The sequence below is a fragment of the Pseudorca crassidens genome, chromosome 6, assembly GCF_039906515.1.
Source record: "Pseudorca crassidens isolate mPseCra1 chromosome 6, mPseCra1.hap1, whole genome shotgun sequence".
Lineage (NCBI taxonomy): Eukaryota > Metazoa > Chordata > Mammalia > Artiodactyla > Delphinidae > Pseudorca > Pseudorca crassidens.
Window position 1 is genome coordinate 50,178,700 of NC_090301.1, and position 18,262 is coordinate 50,196,961.

Here is an 18,262-nt window from a genome sequence, read left to right on the forward strand (position 1 = left end):
CTGCTACTGTTGACTCTAATTAAGAGGTAATGTATAAAATTACATTAATTCTAAAGCATTTCTAGTAATTTCAGTATACTTTCCTATCAAGCTTCTTAATCCAAACTGTAGAAGTGGGTTACTTCTTTTTCCTTCCTTTTTTTTTTTTTCACCTACCCCAGCTCAAGGGTGAAATTGAAAGCAGATTGGTTGGGCAAAATATAGGTGATACAAATGAGGGGAAAAAATGGAAAATTAATCAGTAATAATAGAATTTGAAGCTTGTTTTGGTCTTGATAGATTTTCCAATACTTACTGGAAAATTTCACACCGTATTTCATTATTTTTAAAATTAGAAAATAAAAGAATTATACACAAGTTCCTTTTATGGTCCATGATCTTATTGGGTCCATTTTTCCTCTAGGCATTAATTTCAATTTGCTGAAGACTCAAGGGAGAATCTTTGTCCCTTTATGCCTTCAATTTTGCAAAGCCTGCTTTAAAACAGGTTTATTATTTCTTGTTTATTGAGTAAAAGTTAAATTCCTCTTTCTAGCATAAATTGGTTACATTTTGTATTTTTCTCCTCTTTCCTGATACGATTCAGATGAGGTTAATTTCTTTCCTATGCTCTCAAAAATAGCATTCTCACTCTGATCCCTGGGATTTTGTTCATGGTCTTTTCAATTAAGTTATTATATTAAAAGAAATCGTTTTGTTCTGTAGTATTTTGGCAAAGGAATGTGTTTTATTGCTGAGTTAGACTAGAAATTAAAAAATAAAACTTATTGAAATCATAGGAATTTTCCTTTAATAGTGATTACTCCAATAAAAGTTTTGAGCAGCTGAGGTACTGAAAGAAGGGAACTTTTTTTTTTTTTTTTTTTTTGCTGTACGCGGGCCTCTCACTGCTGTTGCCTCTCCCGTTGCGGAGTACAGGCTCCGGACACGCAGGCTCAGCGGCCATGGCTCACGGGCCTAGCTGCTCCGCGGCATGTGGGATCTTCCCGGAGCGGGGCACGAACCCGTGTCCCCTGGATCGGCAGGCGGACTCTCAACCACTGCGCCACCAGGGAAGCCCTGGAACTATTTTTGTATACATTTTTGGGAGCATATATTTTTATTTTTTAAATTTATGTATTTTTAATTAATTTTTTGGAGTATAGTTGATTTACAATATTGTGTTAGTTTCTGCTGTAGAGCAAAGTGAATCAGTTTTACACACACATATATCCACTCTTTTTTAGATTCTTTTCCCGTATAGGTTATTACAGAGTATTGAGTAAAGTTCCCTGTGCTATACAGTAGGTTCTTTTTAGTTATTTATTTTTTATATAGTAGTGTGTATATGTCAATCCCAGTCTCCCAATTTATCCCTCCCTCCTTTCCCCCTTGGTAACCATAACTTTGTTTTCTACATCTGTGACTTTCTGTTTTGTAAATAGGTTCATTTGTACCATTTTTTTAGATTCCACATATAAGCGATACATCTTTGATATCATATGATATGATATCATATCTTTGTCTTACTTCACTCAGTATGACAGTCTCTGGGTCCATCCATGTCACTGCAAATGGCATTATTTTGTTCATTTTATGACTGAGTAATATTCCATCGTATATATGTACCACTTCTTTAACCATTCCTCTGTTGATGGACACTTAGGTTGCTTCTATGTTCTGGCTATGGTGAGTAGTGCTGCAGTGAACATTGCAGTGCATGTATCTTTTTGAATTATGGTTTTCTCCGGATATATGTGCAGGAGTGGGATTGCTAGATCGTATGGTAGCTCTGTTTTTAGTTTTTCAAGGAACCTCCATACTGTTCTCCATAGTGTATGTACCAATTGACATTCCCACCAACAGTGTAGGAGGGTTCCCTTTTCTCCACACCCTCTCTAGCATTTATTGTTTGTAGATTTTTTGATGATGGCCATTCTGACTGGTGTGAGGTGATACCTCATTGTAGTTTTGATTTGCATTTCTCAATTAGTGATGTACAGCATCTTTTCCTGTGCTTTTTGGCCATCTGTATGTCTTCTTTGGAGAAATGTCTGTTTCGATCTTCTGCCCATTTTTTGATTGGGTTTTGTGTTTTTGATATTGAGCTGGGAGCATATGTTTTTATTTTTATTTATTTTTTTAAAAAATTATTTATATATCTATTTATATCTTTGGCCGTGTTGGGTCTTTGTTACTGCACGTGGGCTTTCTCTTCTTGCGACAAGCAGAGATTACTCTTCATTGCTCTGCGCAGGCTTCTCATTGCAGTGACTTCTCTTGTTGCGGAGCATGGGCTCTAGGCACGCAGGCTTCAGTAGTTGCAGCACGCGGGTTCAGCAGTCGCAGCATGTGGGCTTCAGTAGTTGCAGCGTGCAGGCTCAGTAGTTGTGGTGCACGGGCTTAGTTGCTCCGCAGCATGTGGGATCTTCCTGGACCAGGACTCAAACCTGTGTCCCCTGCATTGGCAGGCAGATCCTTAACCACTGTGCCACGAGGGAAGTCCATGGGAGCATATGTTTTTATTTATTTATTTATATTATTATTATTATTTAAATTTATTTTATTTTTTGGCCGTGTTGGGTCTTCGTTGCTGTGCATGGGCTTTCTCTAGTTGCGGCGAGCAGGGACTGCTCTTCGTTGCGGTGCGTGGGCTTCTCGTTGTGGTGGCTTCCCTTGTTGCGGAGCACGGGCTCTAGGTGCGCGGCTTCAGTAGTTGTGGCGCGTGGGCTCAGTAGTTGTGGCGCACGGGCTTAGTTGCTCTGCGGCATGTGGGATCTTCCTGGACCAGGGCTTGAACCCGTGTCCCCTGCATTGGCAGGTGGATTCTTAACCACTGTGCCACCAGGGAAGTTGGAGCATATGTTTTTAAATAAGTGTTTTTAGTGTTTTGGAATCTTTGGGTACTCAGAGTAACTGTAAAACCCTGAGCAAGTCACTGAATTTCAGATGCTCCTTTCCTCTCTGTTGAGTGATGGTTTAGATAATTTCTAAACCAAGGTGTTTTGCACGCAACAGCTACCCAGTAAATGTTCCTTTTACTCTCTACTCTTGTGTCTTTATTGTTTTCCTTTTTAATGATTGTTGCTTAATCTCTTATGAATAGAGAGAGGACTACCTCTATCTATATATTTTTTTAACATTGTGGTAAGGCAGTTTTTGAAAAACTACGTAACATCAACCATATGAAGTTAAGCTGTGGTACGTAATCTATATTGAGACAATCTGAGAAAAGGCCTTGGGAAGGAATTTTGGTGGTAGATTGGCAGAAAGATTTGTTTTAAAGTCATATTTAAAATTACATAAAGTCTGATCTTGAGGTTTCTAATCAAAGATGTTTATTTTGTGCCCCTAATAGAATATTATGTGGTTCTTTGAAACATCTTTGTTCTTTATTTTGGGTAATAATGTTATATTTGTGTTTTGTGAAAAAACGAATTAGGAAATACTGAATTGACAATACTGACATTGAATTGGTTACATGGAAAATCTTATTTTGATAATTGGGAACTCACTATAGATATCCAGGTGTTTTGAAAAGTTTTACTTAAAAAAATAGAATTGTTTAAAAGTTATAAGTACTTGTGGGCCAGGCACCTGAAATAAGTACTTTATGTGCATTTTGTCTTTAAAAAATCTGAACAGTCTACCCTATGAAGTAGGTAATAATAGTATCCTCAGTTTATGGGTTAGAGTACTGAGGCTTAGGTTAAGCAACTTGCCTAAGGTCCTATGGGTTGTGATCCACTTAGAGACAAGAGTTGTTAATTATTATGTTTAACAGTATTTCCTTTAACACTTGTGTAATTTTATCTGCCACATTAGTCTTAACTTTGTTGAATTTAAAGATAATTAGAATATTCATGGGAAATAAAGTTCCAATTCTGAAAACTGGAAATTTAAGTATATAAATATTTAAATTTGCTTTAGATCTTCTGGGATTTTAAATTACAGTATTTTATGCATTATGAAATCATGCTGAGTCAAGATAAAGTAAAACATAAGGTTTTAGTGTGGTGCTTTTTAAAAAAATTCTGTAGTTCAGATATAGTTTCCTTTTTGTCTGGTGAAATAGCCCTTTTAGCCAGTTATGCAAAAAACTTTTTATTGTAGGGCTATTAAGATTCAGGGGTTTAGACACAGTTTTGCCCTCTACTCACCTTTTCTTTTTTTGGGGGTGGGGGGCAGGGGCGGCGGTTTGCAGGTTAGAAGTACTCAAGAGTTTTATTTAATTGAATTGGTAATTTATTAAACCTTTTGATTCAATCTTTTTGGTAGTGTTTCTGGAATGTATTAGTCTAAAATGAATTGATAACTATAGTAGTCTATATCATTTTCTTAAATCTGCTATTTCAAAGGGCGTTACTTTTAAGAATGAAAGATTAATTTTGTGTAATATTGTTATTGCAGTAAGATAGGGTTTTAGGTGTATCAAGTGCAGGCTGTGTTCTTAAAATATAAGTTATCTTATGATTCCTTTGTCCTCAATGTCATCAAAATGAAATTTTTGAGTTAGAGTGGGAAAGAAGATTAATCTTTATAAAACAAGACATCTGGTTAGTTGGAATTTTGCTGTACTCTTTCAGTATAGTAGGACATTCTTCTTAACTAAATTATTCAGTATGGCTCTTTGCCAAGATGTACTTACCTAGATGACCTTGGGCAAGTTACTTAACCTAAGCCTCAGTATTCTAACCCATAAACTGAGGATACTGTTATTACCTAGGTACTTTTAGTAGGGTTTTATTTTTTTCTTGCACTTTTTTTGGCCGGAGTATTTGCAAGTGTCTGTATGGGTGTTAAGTAAATAAATCAAGTAGGTTGATTTCAGAAAAAAATAAAATGTGCCTAGTACTTCCGTATAGTGTCTATTAATCTTATATTTTTTATTGGCCTTTTTTGAGTGCTTGTGGTATACCAGATACCTTTAAGAATTCTGCTCATGTACACACATACAGACACTCATGTAATGGGCTTAAAACCTTTTTGTGTACATTGTAATTATTATCACGTAATTAACAGATGAAGAACCTGAGGCACAGAAAATCACTTGGTTATATTACAGTTAGGAGCCAGGATTTGAACATGGACAGCCTATATCCATGTTTTTAACTACTAGGCTAATCTTTTTCTATAAGTAAAACAAATTTAGTATGTTTAGACTTGGAGTAAATAAAGAAATAAGTGATTGGGGGAAGGAGTTGTAGTCATTATTACTAGTTCTGTATACTCTGATAAAGACTATTCTGTGGTTACTATTCATATGAGACTTTTACTTAGGTAATTATAATTATAGCTATTATTAACAACAGTTAACATTTTTAGAGCACTATGTGCCAGTCCTTTTGCTAAATACTGTACATAGCTTATCTGTCTTTTAATCCTCATAATTAACTCTATGAGGTAAGTACTGATGTCCCCATTTACACGTGAAGAAACTGAGATTAGGAGATGTTATGTAATATAGTCAAGGTTCGATGGATAGTAAGTGATGAAAATTGAAATTCAGCCAGTCTTATTCCAGAGTCTGTATTCTTAATCTTTATGGCATACTGCCTCCCAGTGTAGTTTGTTTAGTTATGGCTCACTGAGTAGTGTGGAAAAAGATAAATTAATTCCAAGGAAAGACTATATAACCATTTATTTTTCCATGAAATTCCATTCTTTATGTTTTCAGTGTAATAAGGAAGAGCCATTCATATATAGATATATGTTTAATTACTTGATTAAATTCTTACATAATTTGTGATCATTGGAAATGGGTGTGATAGTCTATCATATTTTCATTTGTTGATTGCACTAATATTGTTAGGATGGATAACTGAATTTTTAAGTAATTAGAGTATGAAAGATAATACATATCATTTAAAAAGAATTTGGAATCACTTTGGGATTCTTCACGGCCTCAGGCATGTTTATGAAACTTGCTTTTCATTTTATCATTGATATAAGGAAATGCTAATATGTAACTATTTCTATTGGGACAAATTCTTAGTTATGTGGTTCTTAGTTATTCTTTATAGTATAATATTTTTGGGGGAAGTAGATTAATTGGAAGATTAATTTATGAGAAATAATATTTTAAGCAAATGATAGTCTGAGGAAAAGTCAGATATATTTTAATATTTATGATGTTGAAATGGAATTTACAAAATAGCCTCTTATTGGTGTGGTTAAGGATTACAAAGTTCTAAATTTCTTATCTAATTATGTTTGAGAATTAAGATAATTCTTATTGCATTCCTATTTCCATTTGGAAAATATAGGAATGTTTGCATTGATTTTTATACTTTGGCTTGGAAAGGAGTTAGTTGATATTTGAAAAATAGTTTTAATTTGAGCTGAAGTGCAAAAGTCATCCAATAACGATTTATTTTTATTCTTGGCTACCGTTTCTTTTTAAGGTATGTAAAATTTCACTGATGGTTTTGTTCCTGTTTTTATAGTTGCATGTAGTCTTTATTTTTCCTTCTAGTATTATTTTTAAGTTGATTTAGAAAGAGCACCAAGAAAGTGACATGGTTGTACACCTACACAGTAGTATTTAAATATATATAAATAATATAAACTCTATAAATCTATTGTATACTAAAACTTGCTACTTAAAATACCTTTAAAATTATAGCACCATACAGTTCTCATCTTGTTTTGTTATTCATAGTCTGCAGTGCATAAGTTCTCTACTGAAACGTGTGTCATAGTTTGACAATCATTGTTTACAAGTAATTTTCTCTCTTTTTATTACAATGCTTCCCCAGCAAGGACAAGTTTGGAAGGTTTGCAAAGCTTTTCACCTTCCCTCTGCCCGCTTGCCCGCTTTCAGATCAGTTTCATGTTTCATAACTTCTCTTTCTGCAATCCACAACATAGCCATAGTGAATGATGAAAAAACATTAAATTGCAAAACTGTATTTCTTCACACATAATAGTTAACTTTTCAAAGGCACATCCTCTTTAAAATGCAATAAAAAGAAGTTAAGTAAGAATGTTATAATTTTAGTAATTCCCTAAGAAATAGCATCTCACTAGAAAGCAGTTAATTAAATGTCACAGAATGAAACTGAACAGTATTGAAGATTATTCTGTATTGCTCATAGTTCAGATAAAAAGTTCTTTCTAATAATAATACCTTACATTTGTACAATGATTTACAGTTTACTAGAGAGAATGCTGTACTGCTGATGTGGTCAAAATGTAAACATTTCCATTTGTTCTGTGTTTAAGAGATATAGAATAGGTATAGATTTCATTGTTTGAAGTGCTGCTGGTATGATGGAAACCAATGTTGTAACTCAGATGTTCAGAGGAACAGGCAACACAGCTTTAGTGCTGTAAAGACAATTTTAGCAGCTTCCAGTTCTTTTGAACTAGGGCTCTTGTATTAAAATGTTTAAAGTGAATGAGGAAAACATTTTGGAAGAGACATTTAAACATAAGCTTTTATTATATAACACGTAGAAAGAAACATTTCCAGTACTCTACTGAATATTTAATTTTGTAATATTTTAATAGCTTCAAATGAATACAGTCCTACCTCAAACCAAGAATTTCTTTTTCTTTTTCTTTTTTTTTAGGTTTGAGCTTTTTCCTTCACTGCTGTTCTGCGCTAACTGCTTTGAAACTTTCCATGCATTTTTTTCAGTAGAAGAACATCTCTGTACTGTCTCCCATTGCATATTTCAGCTGTGACAATCCCTGCACTTTGCCTATTCATTTTGTCACCTGCTCACCAAAAACAAATATCTCCTTAATTTCTGATTACAGATTTGCTATTATTCCTTGGTTTTAGAAGAAGGATGCATTTCACTTTTATTACTGTTGTTTTATAGGCTTGTGGAGACCCCAAGGCAAAACCATCCTACCTTATTGACAAAAACCTGGAATCTGCTGTGAAATTCATAGTCAGAAAATTCCCTGCTGTAGAAACCCGCAACAACAATGTAAGTCATTTAAATTTTTATATTACTTGATTTTAGCCATCTGTATTGGAAGTAGTGGTCAGTATAATGCTTGAAGTAGCTGTTATTTATCTACTTTATATTTAGACATACAAATTGCATACATTGATTAAGGGCTTTTAGAGCTAATATTCTTATCTCTAAACTGGAAAAAAATGAGCTACATTGCCATTTTATTATAGAAAACATAAGATCTTAATTTCTTATATACACTTATTACCTTTCAAATTGCAACAAAGAGTAAGGTAATAGATACATGTGTATTTCAAATATTTGCATGACTAGTTGGGGAGTGTTTTCTTATAGTCATAGACTTAACTGTCTTGAAGTTAGAAAATGTCTTCATAGGGCTTGTATTGTTTTTAGTAATTAGCTGTGTTTAGCTTTAAAATGTATTTGTTTCTCTAGTTTTTTTTATAATTGAGAAAAACATTTTTGAAAAATAATATAACAAGCTGATGGTGTTAGGATCTTTATTATCCCATATTACTTTTCTCTGATGGGAAAATTTTTCATAGTACTCTATTGAAATATTTAGTCTTCCCAATATGTTCACATATCTTTTGGTAATTACTTATAATAACTGCTATGAATAACTAATTTTAGGAAATTGGAGTTATTTTTCACCTTGCTGTGGCCTTTTCATTTAAATTTTGTTGACTCGGAGTCTTTCTGCATGTCTTCTCTTTTTCCTTTATTTTTTTCTTTGATAGTCTTATGTTATAATTCTTGCTATCTCTTTTTCTTAATGTACAAACTTAGTCTAGAAATTTCCTCTTACATGTGATTTCCCTACTTCTAAGAAGCTCTGCTTAAGAAATATTTTGTCATCTTTTGGTTTCCTCAAATCATGTATGTTCATTGAAGATTTGTATTAGCCTGTTGATTCATCTTTCACTTAAAAATATTTTAATATAGAGGAAAAATACCAGTCACAATTAACAAAATACATCTGATAAAGTGCTTTTTAAAGAATTAATTTTAAAAAGTTTTTATGTTTTTTGTGAGTATGGGTTAATAGAAGTCTTTCTTTGTTTCACAGAAGATTGTGTTTTATCATTGGTATATTAAGGTATCACAATTAGTTCCTGATTACAAGTGAGTGATTCAAAGCACATATCCTTAAGAACACTGTTATTTGTGTGGAGAACTCTTTTTTAGTTATTGACATTAATTAGCTAACTCATCTGAGAGATTATGTACTCACTCTAAATTAAAGAGATTTTATAATAAAATCTGTCTTATGTTTAATTTCATATACACTTCTCTTTTTCATGGCTCAAAATCTCTGTGATATGAGCTCTTCAGAGAATCTTTTCAGTTTAATTTATATACATATATATGTAAATTTCTGTGTGAGAATGAGCATTTTCTTAGAAAATTAGCAAGATCTGATTAAATATATATTCACTGTTTCATAACAGTAAAATTTTTTGTTAAAGAATAAATAGAGAATCTTTGTTCTTGATTTGCTGGGCAAGCTGTTTACAATAATGCTGTTGGGGGGTTTTTTTTGCTTGTTTGTTTTTTAATACTTTTACTTACCTTTTTAACTTTTGCAGTACAAAATTGATTTTTTAAATAACAGCTTTATTGCAATATGATTTACATAGCATGCAGTTCACCCATTTAAAGTATACAATTCAGTGGGTTTTAGTATCTCCACACAGTTGTGCATCCAATGCCACAATCAATTTTAGAACATTTTCATCATCCCCCTAAGAAAGTCCAGACCCAGTAGCAGTCACTCCTGCCAACATCCACCCTCCCCTGCGCCCAACCCTAGGCAAACATGAATCTGCTTTCTGTATGCCTGCCTATCCTGGAGATTTTATATAGAGTCAAATAACATGTCTTTTTTGACTGGCTTCTTTCACTTAGTGTATTGTTTTCAGTCTATTCAAGTTGTAGCATGTATCAGTACTTCATTTCTTTTTATTGCCAAAAAATATTCCATTGTGTGGGTATATCACATTTTATTTATCCATTCATCAGTTGATGAATGCTTGAGTTGTTTCTGCTTGACTATTATGAATAATGCTGCTACGAATATTTGTGTAAAAGTTATGTGGACATATGTTTTTTATTTCTCTTGGATATATACCTAGGAGTGGAATTGCTGGGTCATGTGATAATTCTATGTTTAACCTATAAAATCAATTATACAACGTTGTTGAATGTTATGACTACTTGTAGAATGTACTCTGGTTGTTTTGTTTGCAAAGTCTGAGTTCTGTCATATGGTCTTTACAACTATTCTATGTAATGCTATTCTTTTTTTTTTTTTAACCTCCTGAAGCACTGCGTAGTTTTTGAGTATTTGTGAAGTTTTGTGATCTTATTTTGATTTGGGCCTGCTAAAATCCTTTGAGAAGTTCCTAGCCAGTTTAGGTTAGGAAATGAGAAGTGAGGAGTTTAGTTTTATTGTTATATTTAATTCTAGAGAAATAGTTAATAGAAGCTTAAGGACAGGGAATGACAGTAGCATCTCGTATTGATAGGAGCTTGCAGATTTCTGGCTACTAAAGCACACTGAAGAAATAGTATTGATATCACAGTTGGTTTTTTTCTTTCTTATTCCTTACTCTTTTCTTATTCTTTGGGCCATTGTATAAATATGTGCTTCAGAACATGCTTACTTTATCTCAGGGATCAAGAAGATTACTGGTTAGCACTTTTTTGTTTTGATTTATGTTATACAAGCACCACTTGTCCCCAATTTCAGAAAAGGCAGTCACGAAAATTAAGATTTTTTCAGTGAAAAATTCAGCAAAATTTTTGCTTTCAAGTTTCTAAAATAGATCCTTACAAAAAAGCCAGTCTTGGGCTTCCCTGGTGGTGCAGTGGTTGAAAGTCCGCCTGCCGATGCAGGGGACACGGGTTCGTGCCCCAGTCTGGGAAGATCCTACATGCCGCAGAGTGGCTGGGCCCGTGAGCCATGTTCGCTGAGCCTGTGCTCCGCAGCGGGAGAGGCCACAACAGTGAGAGGCCCGCGTGCCGCAAAAAAAAAAAAAAAAAAAATGTTGATTTTTGATTGTTTCTTTAGTAACTGCTCCTGCTTCCAGCTCCTATACTTCGAAATCCAGTAGAGGCTGGGAGCACATAGATATCTAGTATACAATGAAGGAAGGCAGTGCCGACTAATAGCAGAATTGGTTCCTAACATGGCTTCAATAAGTGATGATGTTGCACTCTGTCGAGTCACTTTTACTGTCTTGCTTAGGCCTCTTTGTGACCAGTTATAAACTTACAAACTTTCCCCCCCAATTCTGGACTTAGGGAGAGTCTGTACCAAGGAATGTGATTCTGCTTTTTTCCTGGGTCATGGTGTTGAACTAAATGCCCTATACGCTTCAAAGCAGCTTGATTAAGTAAAATTCATATGAATAAAAGCCATCCAGTTTTATAATTATAACAGACACTTAATTGAGTGTCTAATATGTGCCAGGCTATATATTTTAATAGACTTTATAGACTTTCTTATTTAGTTTAGATTAAGGAAAGCGGTTCTGAGTTGAGAGATTATCTAATTTGCCTATAACATGATATCTTCCATTATTTTGAAAGTGTAACTGTCAAATGGATTTATGATTTGTTTCTCATAGGTTTCTTATGAGCATATAGAGGGAAATCTGTCATTTCCCTGGATGGAGAAAATAGTAGAAACTCCTTATTTTATCAACAGGTAAAAATTGTTTTGCCCAAGAAATCCTAAAAGCTAATATTCAGGTGTATGTTAAAACTTTTCTTAAGAAATTTTTTTTTCTAAAAGTTAGAAAACTTAATTTCCCTTCCCCTTTCTTCCTACACAGTAAAAGTATCTGGCACAAAAGTGTCATTATGGGATTTTCCTCTTTATTGTCCATTTTAGTACAAAATTTTGGACTTGATTCCCAAATTAAGGGGGAAATGATATAAATTACTGTCCTGTATATGTTAAATTAGATCTTAATGCCCTAAGAATGAAGACATTGTGAGTAGAGTGGCACAATAATAATATAGGGATTCTGGACTTAGATACAGGCCATTATTGAAATAATTTGAAATTAAGCTTTCAGACTTAGAGGAATATTTTGTGTTATAGATATTGTTTATTTCCTCTTTCAAGGAGCACAGTATTACAAATACTATGCAATTATATTTTTTATTTAAGTAGCTTACAACTGTCACTCAAGGCAAGACAAAATAAAGCAACTCTAAAGGTGTCGTCATTGCAGTAAGGTTTGTTCAGAGATACAGCATTAGAGTCTGTTTTTAGACACCATTTTATCCCTAGTGCTTGGCAGATAAGAGGCACTAAATAATGATGAGTGAATGAACCTAACTGATATGATTTAATTTAGCTAACTTTCATTTATTCAAACATTGTCTTAGAACTATGTCAGGATTCAGACTTACCAACACTTTTTTTAAAAACTTCATTATGTTATTAGCTATAAAAATAACTGTACTTTTTATTTTTAGTGGAGTCCCAGCTTCCTGAAAACATAAATGTGTTCTGGGGGTGGGGTGATGGTATTGGGGATGGGGATGGGGAGGCTCTTGACACATGCACTGTGGTTTAGTCAGGAGTCAGAAAGAAAGGGTAAGAAAACTTACTCGTTCCTAGTCTCTAAATGGGCATTACTTGTCTTATCATGGCTTCCATTATGATGGTAGTATACTGGTTAAGAGGATGGACAACAAACCAGAATTTGAATTTTGGTCTTTCCACTTGGCTGAATAATATTGGACAGATCATTCAACATCTTAAGGTCTCTTTGTGCTTATCTCTAAAGTGATGATAGGAACTTTCCTGGTGGACAGTGGTTAAGAATCCGCCTGCCAATGCAGGGGACACGGGTTCGAGTCCTGGTACAAGAAGATCCCATATGCTGCAGAGCAACTAAGCCCATGCACCAGAATGACTGACCTTGCGCTCTAGAGCCTGTGAGCCACAACTGCTGAGCCCGCATGCCACAACTACGGAAGCCCGTGCACCTAGAGCCTGTGCTCTGCAACAAGAGAAGCCACCGCAATGAGAAGCCTGCGCACCGCAACGAAGAGTAGCCCCTGCTTGCCGCAACTAGAGAAAGCCCGCGCGCAGCAACGAAGACCCAGCACTGCCAGAAATTAAATAAATTGATTAATTAATCTAATTAAAAATAGATTAAAAATAAATAAATGGTGATAATTCCAATCTTAAGAAGCAGTTTAATATCTCCTAAAGCACTTAGCAGATTTGTGTAACAAATTACTTTTGAAAAATGGAAGCTGTTATTTATATTACTTCTCTGACTTTTTGGTCTACTTTACTGGCTTTTCTTCTAGCAGCTCTTTCAACGTGGGTATTTCTAAATGACCTTTTTTTTCACACCCTGCAGTATATATGTATGAAAACATTTTACTTCCATGGCTTCAACTAAGTAATATACTATCAACTAAGTAATATACTAGATAGTATACTATCTAGTAATATACTATCTGTAGTTACCCTTTGGACAGCTCCACAAGCTAAATATCAAACATTGTATCCAGTGTTGAATACATGATTATCCTCCATTTTGTTTCTCTTCTGTGTTCTCTGTTTTGAGCCATCACCATTCACTTGGTTACCTAAACTGGAACCTTTGGAAACCCCTTTAACTTTTTTTATATAAATTTATTTTATTTTATTTATGTATTTTTGGCTGCATTGGGTCTTCGTTGCTGCGCCTGGGCTTTCTCTAGTTGCGGCAAGTGGGGGTTACTCTTCGTTGCAGTGCGTGGGCTTCTCATTGCAGTGGCTTCTCTTGTTGCAGAGCAGGGGCTCTAGGCACGCGGCCTCAGTAGTTGTGGCATGTGGGCTTAGTTGCTCCTCAGCATGTGGGATCTTCCCGGACCAGGGCTTGAACCTGTGTCTCCTGCATTGGCAGGTGGATTCTTAACCACTGCACCGCCAGTGAAGCCCTGTAACAGAGTTTTGTGGGGTTTTTTTGCGGTACGCGGGCCTCTCACTGTTGTGGCCTCTCCCGTTGCGGAGCACAGGCTCCGGACGCGCAGGCTCAGCGGCCATGGCTCACGGGCCCAACCGCTACGCGGCATGTGGGATCTTCCCGGATCGGGGCACGAACCCGTGTCCCCTGCATTGGCAGGCGGACTCTCAACCACTGCGCCACCAGGGAAGCCCTGTAACAGTTTTGATGATGTACTTTTGTGAAGAAGTATGTGTGTGTATCCTAATGGCAACTTAAAGAAATATTGGTTTTGACCAATTAAACTTTACCAAAATTCAAAGAATTTTAATACAGTGAGAACTAACTTGTGTCAATATTCTTTTAAAAATGTATCTTCAACATTTAGTTAATATCTCTTCTACATGTAATAGTCTTTAATTCTGCCTTGAATAAAGAAAGTAAATATAAGAATGAACCCCTCACTAGAAGAAACAACTAAGCCTTTAATATATTTGAAAAGTATTTGAAATAGGTCAAGTGATGGCAGGGAATTGCATCAGCCCTAATGACCTACCTAAACGTTTAAATCTTTTTATTTTTAATTTTTACCATGCTAACATGAATACATGATAATGAATTGAATAGTCTAGAAGAATTAAGGATGAAAAGTGAGTGTATGTAATCCTACCCCACTCTCTCCCACCCTGGTCATATTTCTCAGGGGGAACTTCTGCTTTTAGTGTATCTGGAGGTTACCTCCAGAACTATAAGGAATATGCTGATTTCTCAGGGGGAACTTCTGCTTTTAGTGTATCTGGAGGTTACCTCCAGAACTATAAGGAATATGCTGATTTCTTTTATATATTCATTTGCCAACTTTAGACAGGATCTATTAATTCTTTGCTACAAAATATGAAGATTTAGCTCATTAGGTTTCCTCCCCTCATTTACCCTCTCCCCTCTTCCTGATGTTTGATAGTTTTTTTGCTAACATTTTTGGATCATTGGTTACTTCTTTTTAAACTTTAAATAGTGTATAGTTCTTTATAGTTGTACACTTACCCTTGGTCATTTATACTTTCATGTTGTCAAAATTGTTAATGCTTTCCTTTGGTTCTGTAATCATGAAGTGTTCTGAGATTGAATTATATGCTGATTCTAAAAATTAAAATTAATAAAGACCTGAGTGTTAGGTTTGCATTGCTACACTCCATTATCACACTTTGCACTTATTCTTATAAGTCCAAATACATAATATGTTTACATTATATGTTTTTTTATATACATAATATCATATATTTATTATCAAAGTGAAATGGATTCTCTCTTCCAGAATATTTCACAGTTAAATTTGTTACATAGATGTATTGACTTTCTTGAATTAGTTAAGTGCCTTTATAGAATTTTAAAATTTATCCAGTCTAATAATCATACCACCTTTCTGTAAGCTTTTTTTTTTTCTGGAGCCCACTTTCCTATAATCCTCTGTCTTCTAACTTCCCTCTGGATAATTTGCATAAGCCTGCTGCATAGCTCTCATCCTGGGACATATTTCTCTTTATTGTCCTGAGTGTAATGGTTTTCACCTGAACTTTCACACTGAGTTTCATAGAGTTTGGAAATCCCCTGAAATTGTGTACAGAGTTCTTGTGTGAATGTATTTTTCAGCTTTTGTCATGTTCCCAAGGGTGGTTCTTATGATCCCAAAACATATCTGTTTTAAAATCACCTTATGTTGTGAATCTTGCCCACTCTATATTCTAATCATACTAAACTGCAGTAATATCTTCTTTAGCTCAAGGATGCTGTCAGTTTTTCTGCAAATGAAATGGCCAATGAGCATTATACTGGGGTTTCATAGCATAGTCCCCAAGGAGATGCATTCCTGCCATTTGCAATCATTTATCCATTTTCTTCAAATTTCCTGAAGTTATATCTTGCCAGTTTTTCAGCTATCTTCCAAACGTTGTTAGCCAATCCCTTTGGCTGCAATGGTGATAATGATTTCCTTCATAATAGCAAAGGATGTTACCAGTACCTAATCACCTGTTGATCTTTAGCTTTTATTTTCTTGGTCATTTGTTTGAAGGGGTCTTTAGCCACTTTTAACCTGCTATCCTTTGAGTACCTTTGACATGGTATCTTATTGTTTTTCATGGCCAGTCCGGTTTTACCTGTTGTCAAATCAAAAGTTATTTGCCAAGATCCAAAATTGAAGACAGCAAAAGAAATAAGGGAATGAATAACAGATGTTGTAAAATACTTATTTTCTTTTGTTCTTCCTAGCACTCACTCATCTTGGCTAAAAATGTTTTAAATATGTACAGTAATGGTCTTTGGCCAAGAACATATAGGATAGTATACTGTGTTAGTCCTCATTGTCTGGTGTAGGATAGAATGTAGAAAATGGGGAAGTAGATTTAATTGCTTTATTTTTTAAAGAAATATTTTATTTTGGAAGAGTATACACTTTCATGGCACAAATGGCCATTCTTTCTCTTGCCTCTGGGTCTTTTGTTTATGCTGTTTTTCCTATCTAGAACAATCTTTCTCTCCCATATTGTTTCACTAGGATAATTTCTACTTGTCTTTCAGGTCTATCCTTAGATGTCACCATTCCAGAGAAGCTTTTTCTAACTCTTTCAAATTAGGTTAAGTGCTGCTTGTGTATGTTCTCATAGTCCTCTCTATTATTCATTTATTTATTTAAAACATTTACTGGGTGCCTTCTATTAGCTAAGTCCTGTTCTGGGAGAGGGAATCCAGCAGTAAATAAACAAGTCACTGGGCTTTGTAGAGCTTACATTCTGCTGGGCAGAGATAGACCAAAAAAAAAAAAACCCAAACAAACAAACGGAAAAACACATAGTGCCACATAGAGTTGAGTTCTAAAAAGAACAAAGTGATAGTGGGAAGATGCCAATTTACTTGACCTGGGGAAAGCCTTACTGAGGAGGAGGCAATATAGCAAAAGATTTAAAGATAGGAGGAAGTGAGGTGAGCTGGGGGAGGAGCCTTCTGTGCTGAGGGAGCAGCAGTGGCAAAGGCTCAGGCGGGAGTGTGCCTGTCTTGTTCATGGAACAGGAAGTAGGCCATTATGAATAGACCAGAGTGATTGGGGAAAGGGGCTGGGAGATAGTGGTAGGAGATGAGGACAGTGATTGAAGGGGTCAGCAGATGAGATATGGCTTTCTAGGACATAGTAAGGACTTTGGCTAATTACTCTTGAGTAGAGATGTTATTGGATAAGAGTGGTAGAGGAATGAAATGATATACCTATGATCACTGTGGTTGCTGGGTTGAGAAATAGTCTGCAGGGGAACAGAAGTAAAAACAAACTGGTTAGGAAATTTGCAGTCATTGAGAGGAGAGCTGATAGTCGCTTGGTCTAGGGTGGTACAGGTGAGAAATGTTCAGATTTTGGATGTTTTGAAGACAGAGCCTATGGTATTTGCCAATGTATTGGGTATGGGGTATATGAGACAGTGAGAAATGTAAGACCCCAAGGTTTTTGGGTTGAGGAAATATCAAGATTTACTGGAGTGAAGAAGCAAGAGGAACTGGTTTGGGGTGGGAGTATAGAAGGGATAGTACTCAGTAGCTTGATATTAGCTATGTTAAGTTTGAGAGACCTGCTAGAAGTCTGAGTGGAGATGCTGAGTAGCCAATTGTATATATAAGCCTAGGGCTCAGGCTAGCATTAAGCTGAGAATCAAGTTGAAGAGGAATTATTGAGAGAGAGGAGAAGGAGTGGGATAATCACTGAGGAGAGTGTGAGAGTGAATTGATGGTGAAAATGGCATAATGTTGCTACTCAGTTATATTTAATGATTGTGAATTCAGGTTGAGATGGAGTCAGCATAGACATAGGCTTTCTCCTGCTGTGGGTTTTATCAGGTAATTATGATAGGGGGACAAGGGAGTAATATAATGAAGGACCATTATATTACAAGGGAGTAATATAATGATGGGCCAAAAGAGGAAACCGAACATGAGAGGTTGTATTTCAATAAAAAGATAGTAGGATGAATGAATAGGAGCTCCCTCCAAGCTCAAAGAATTGATGAAGGTAGGGTATTAAGAGGGTATTAGAGATATCAAGTGGGAAGTATTCTTCCACTGATGCCACTTCACCTTATCTCCAAATCTCCCAAGAACAACAGATGTCCAAAAAGGCCAGAAAGAAGTCAAGACAGCCTAAGCATAAACTTTATTCCTCTTTACAGGCCTACTGATTGAGGTAATTTAATATGAGCCACCACTCTCTGTTAGTATGTAATCAATTAACAAAAATAATCCCTGAGTGCTCTCTGAGTTTTAGGCCCTCCTTTAATTTTCCCCGTCTTGTTTCTCATCTTCACCACCCTTAGAAGCTCTGACCTTTCTTGTTATGGTCTTTCTCATACTATT

At 35.4% G+C, this 18,262-nt stretch overlaps 1 protein-coding gene across 4 annotated transcripts in view; it reads left to right on the forward strand.

The window, feature by feature from the left end:
- NCKAP1 (NCK associated protein 1) overlaps nucleotides 1–18,262 on the forward strand; it is a 102,812-nt gene that overhangs the window by 8,315 nt on the left and 76,235 nt on the right. For 2 of the 4 annotated variants that reach the window (XM_067741279.1, XM_067741280.1), the window contains exons 2-3: nucleotides 6,738–6,755; nucleotides 7,809–7,919. In XM_067741279.1, the coding sequence (XP_067597380.1) occupies nucleotides 6,738–6,755; nucleotides 7,809–7,919 (129 nt within the window). The remainder of the gene's footprint in view (nucleotides 1–6,737; nucleotides 6,756–7,808; nucleotides 7,920–18,262) is intronic. The other 2 variants (XM_067741281.1, XM_067741282.1) reach the window with 1 other exon arrangement.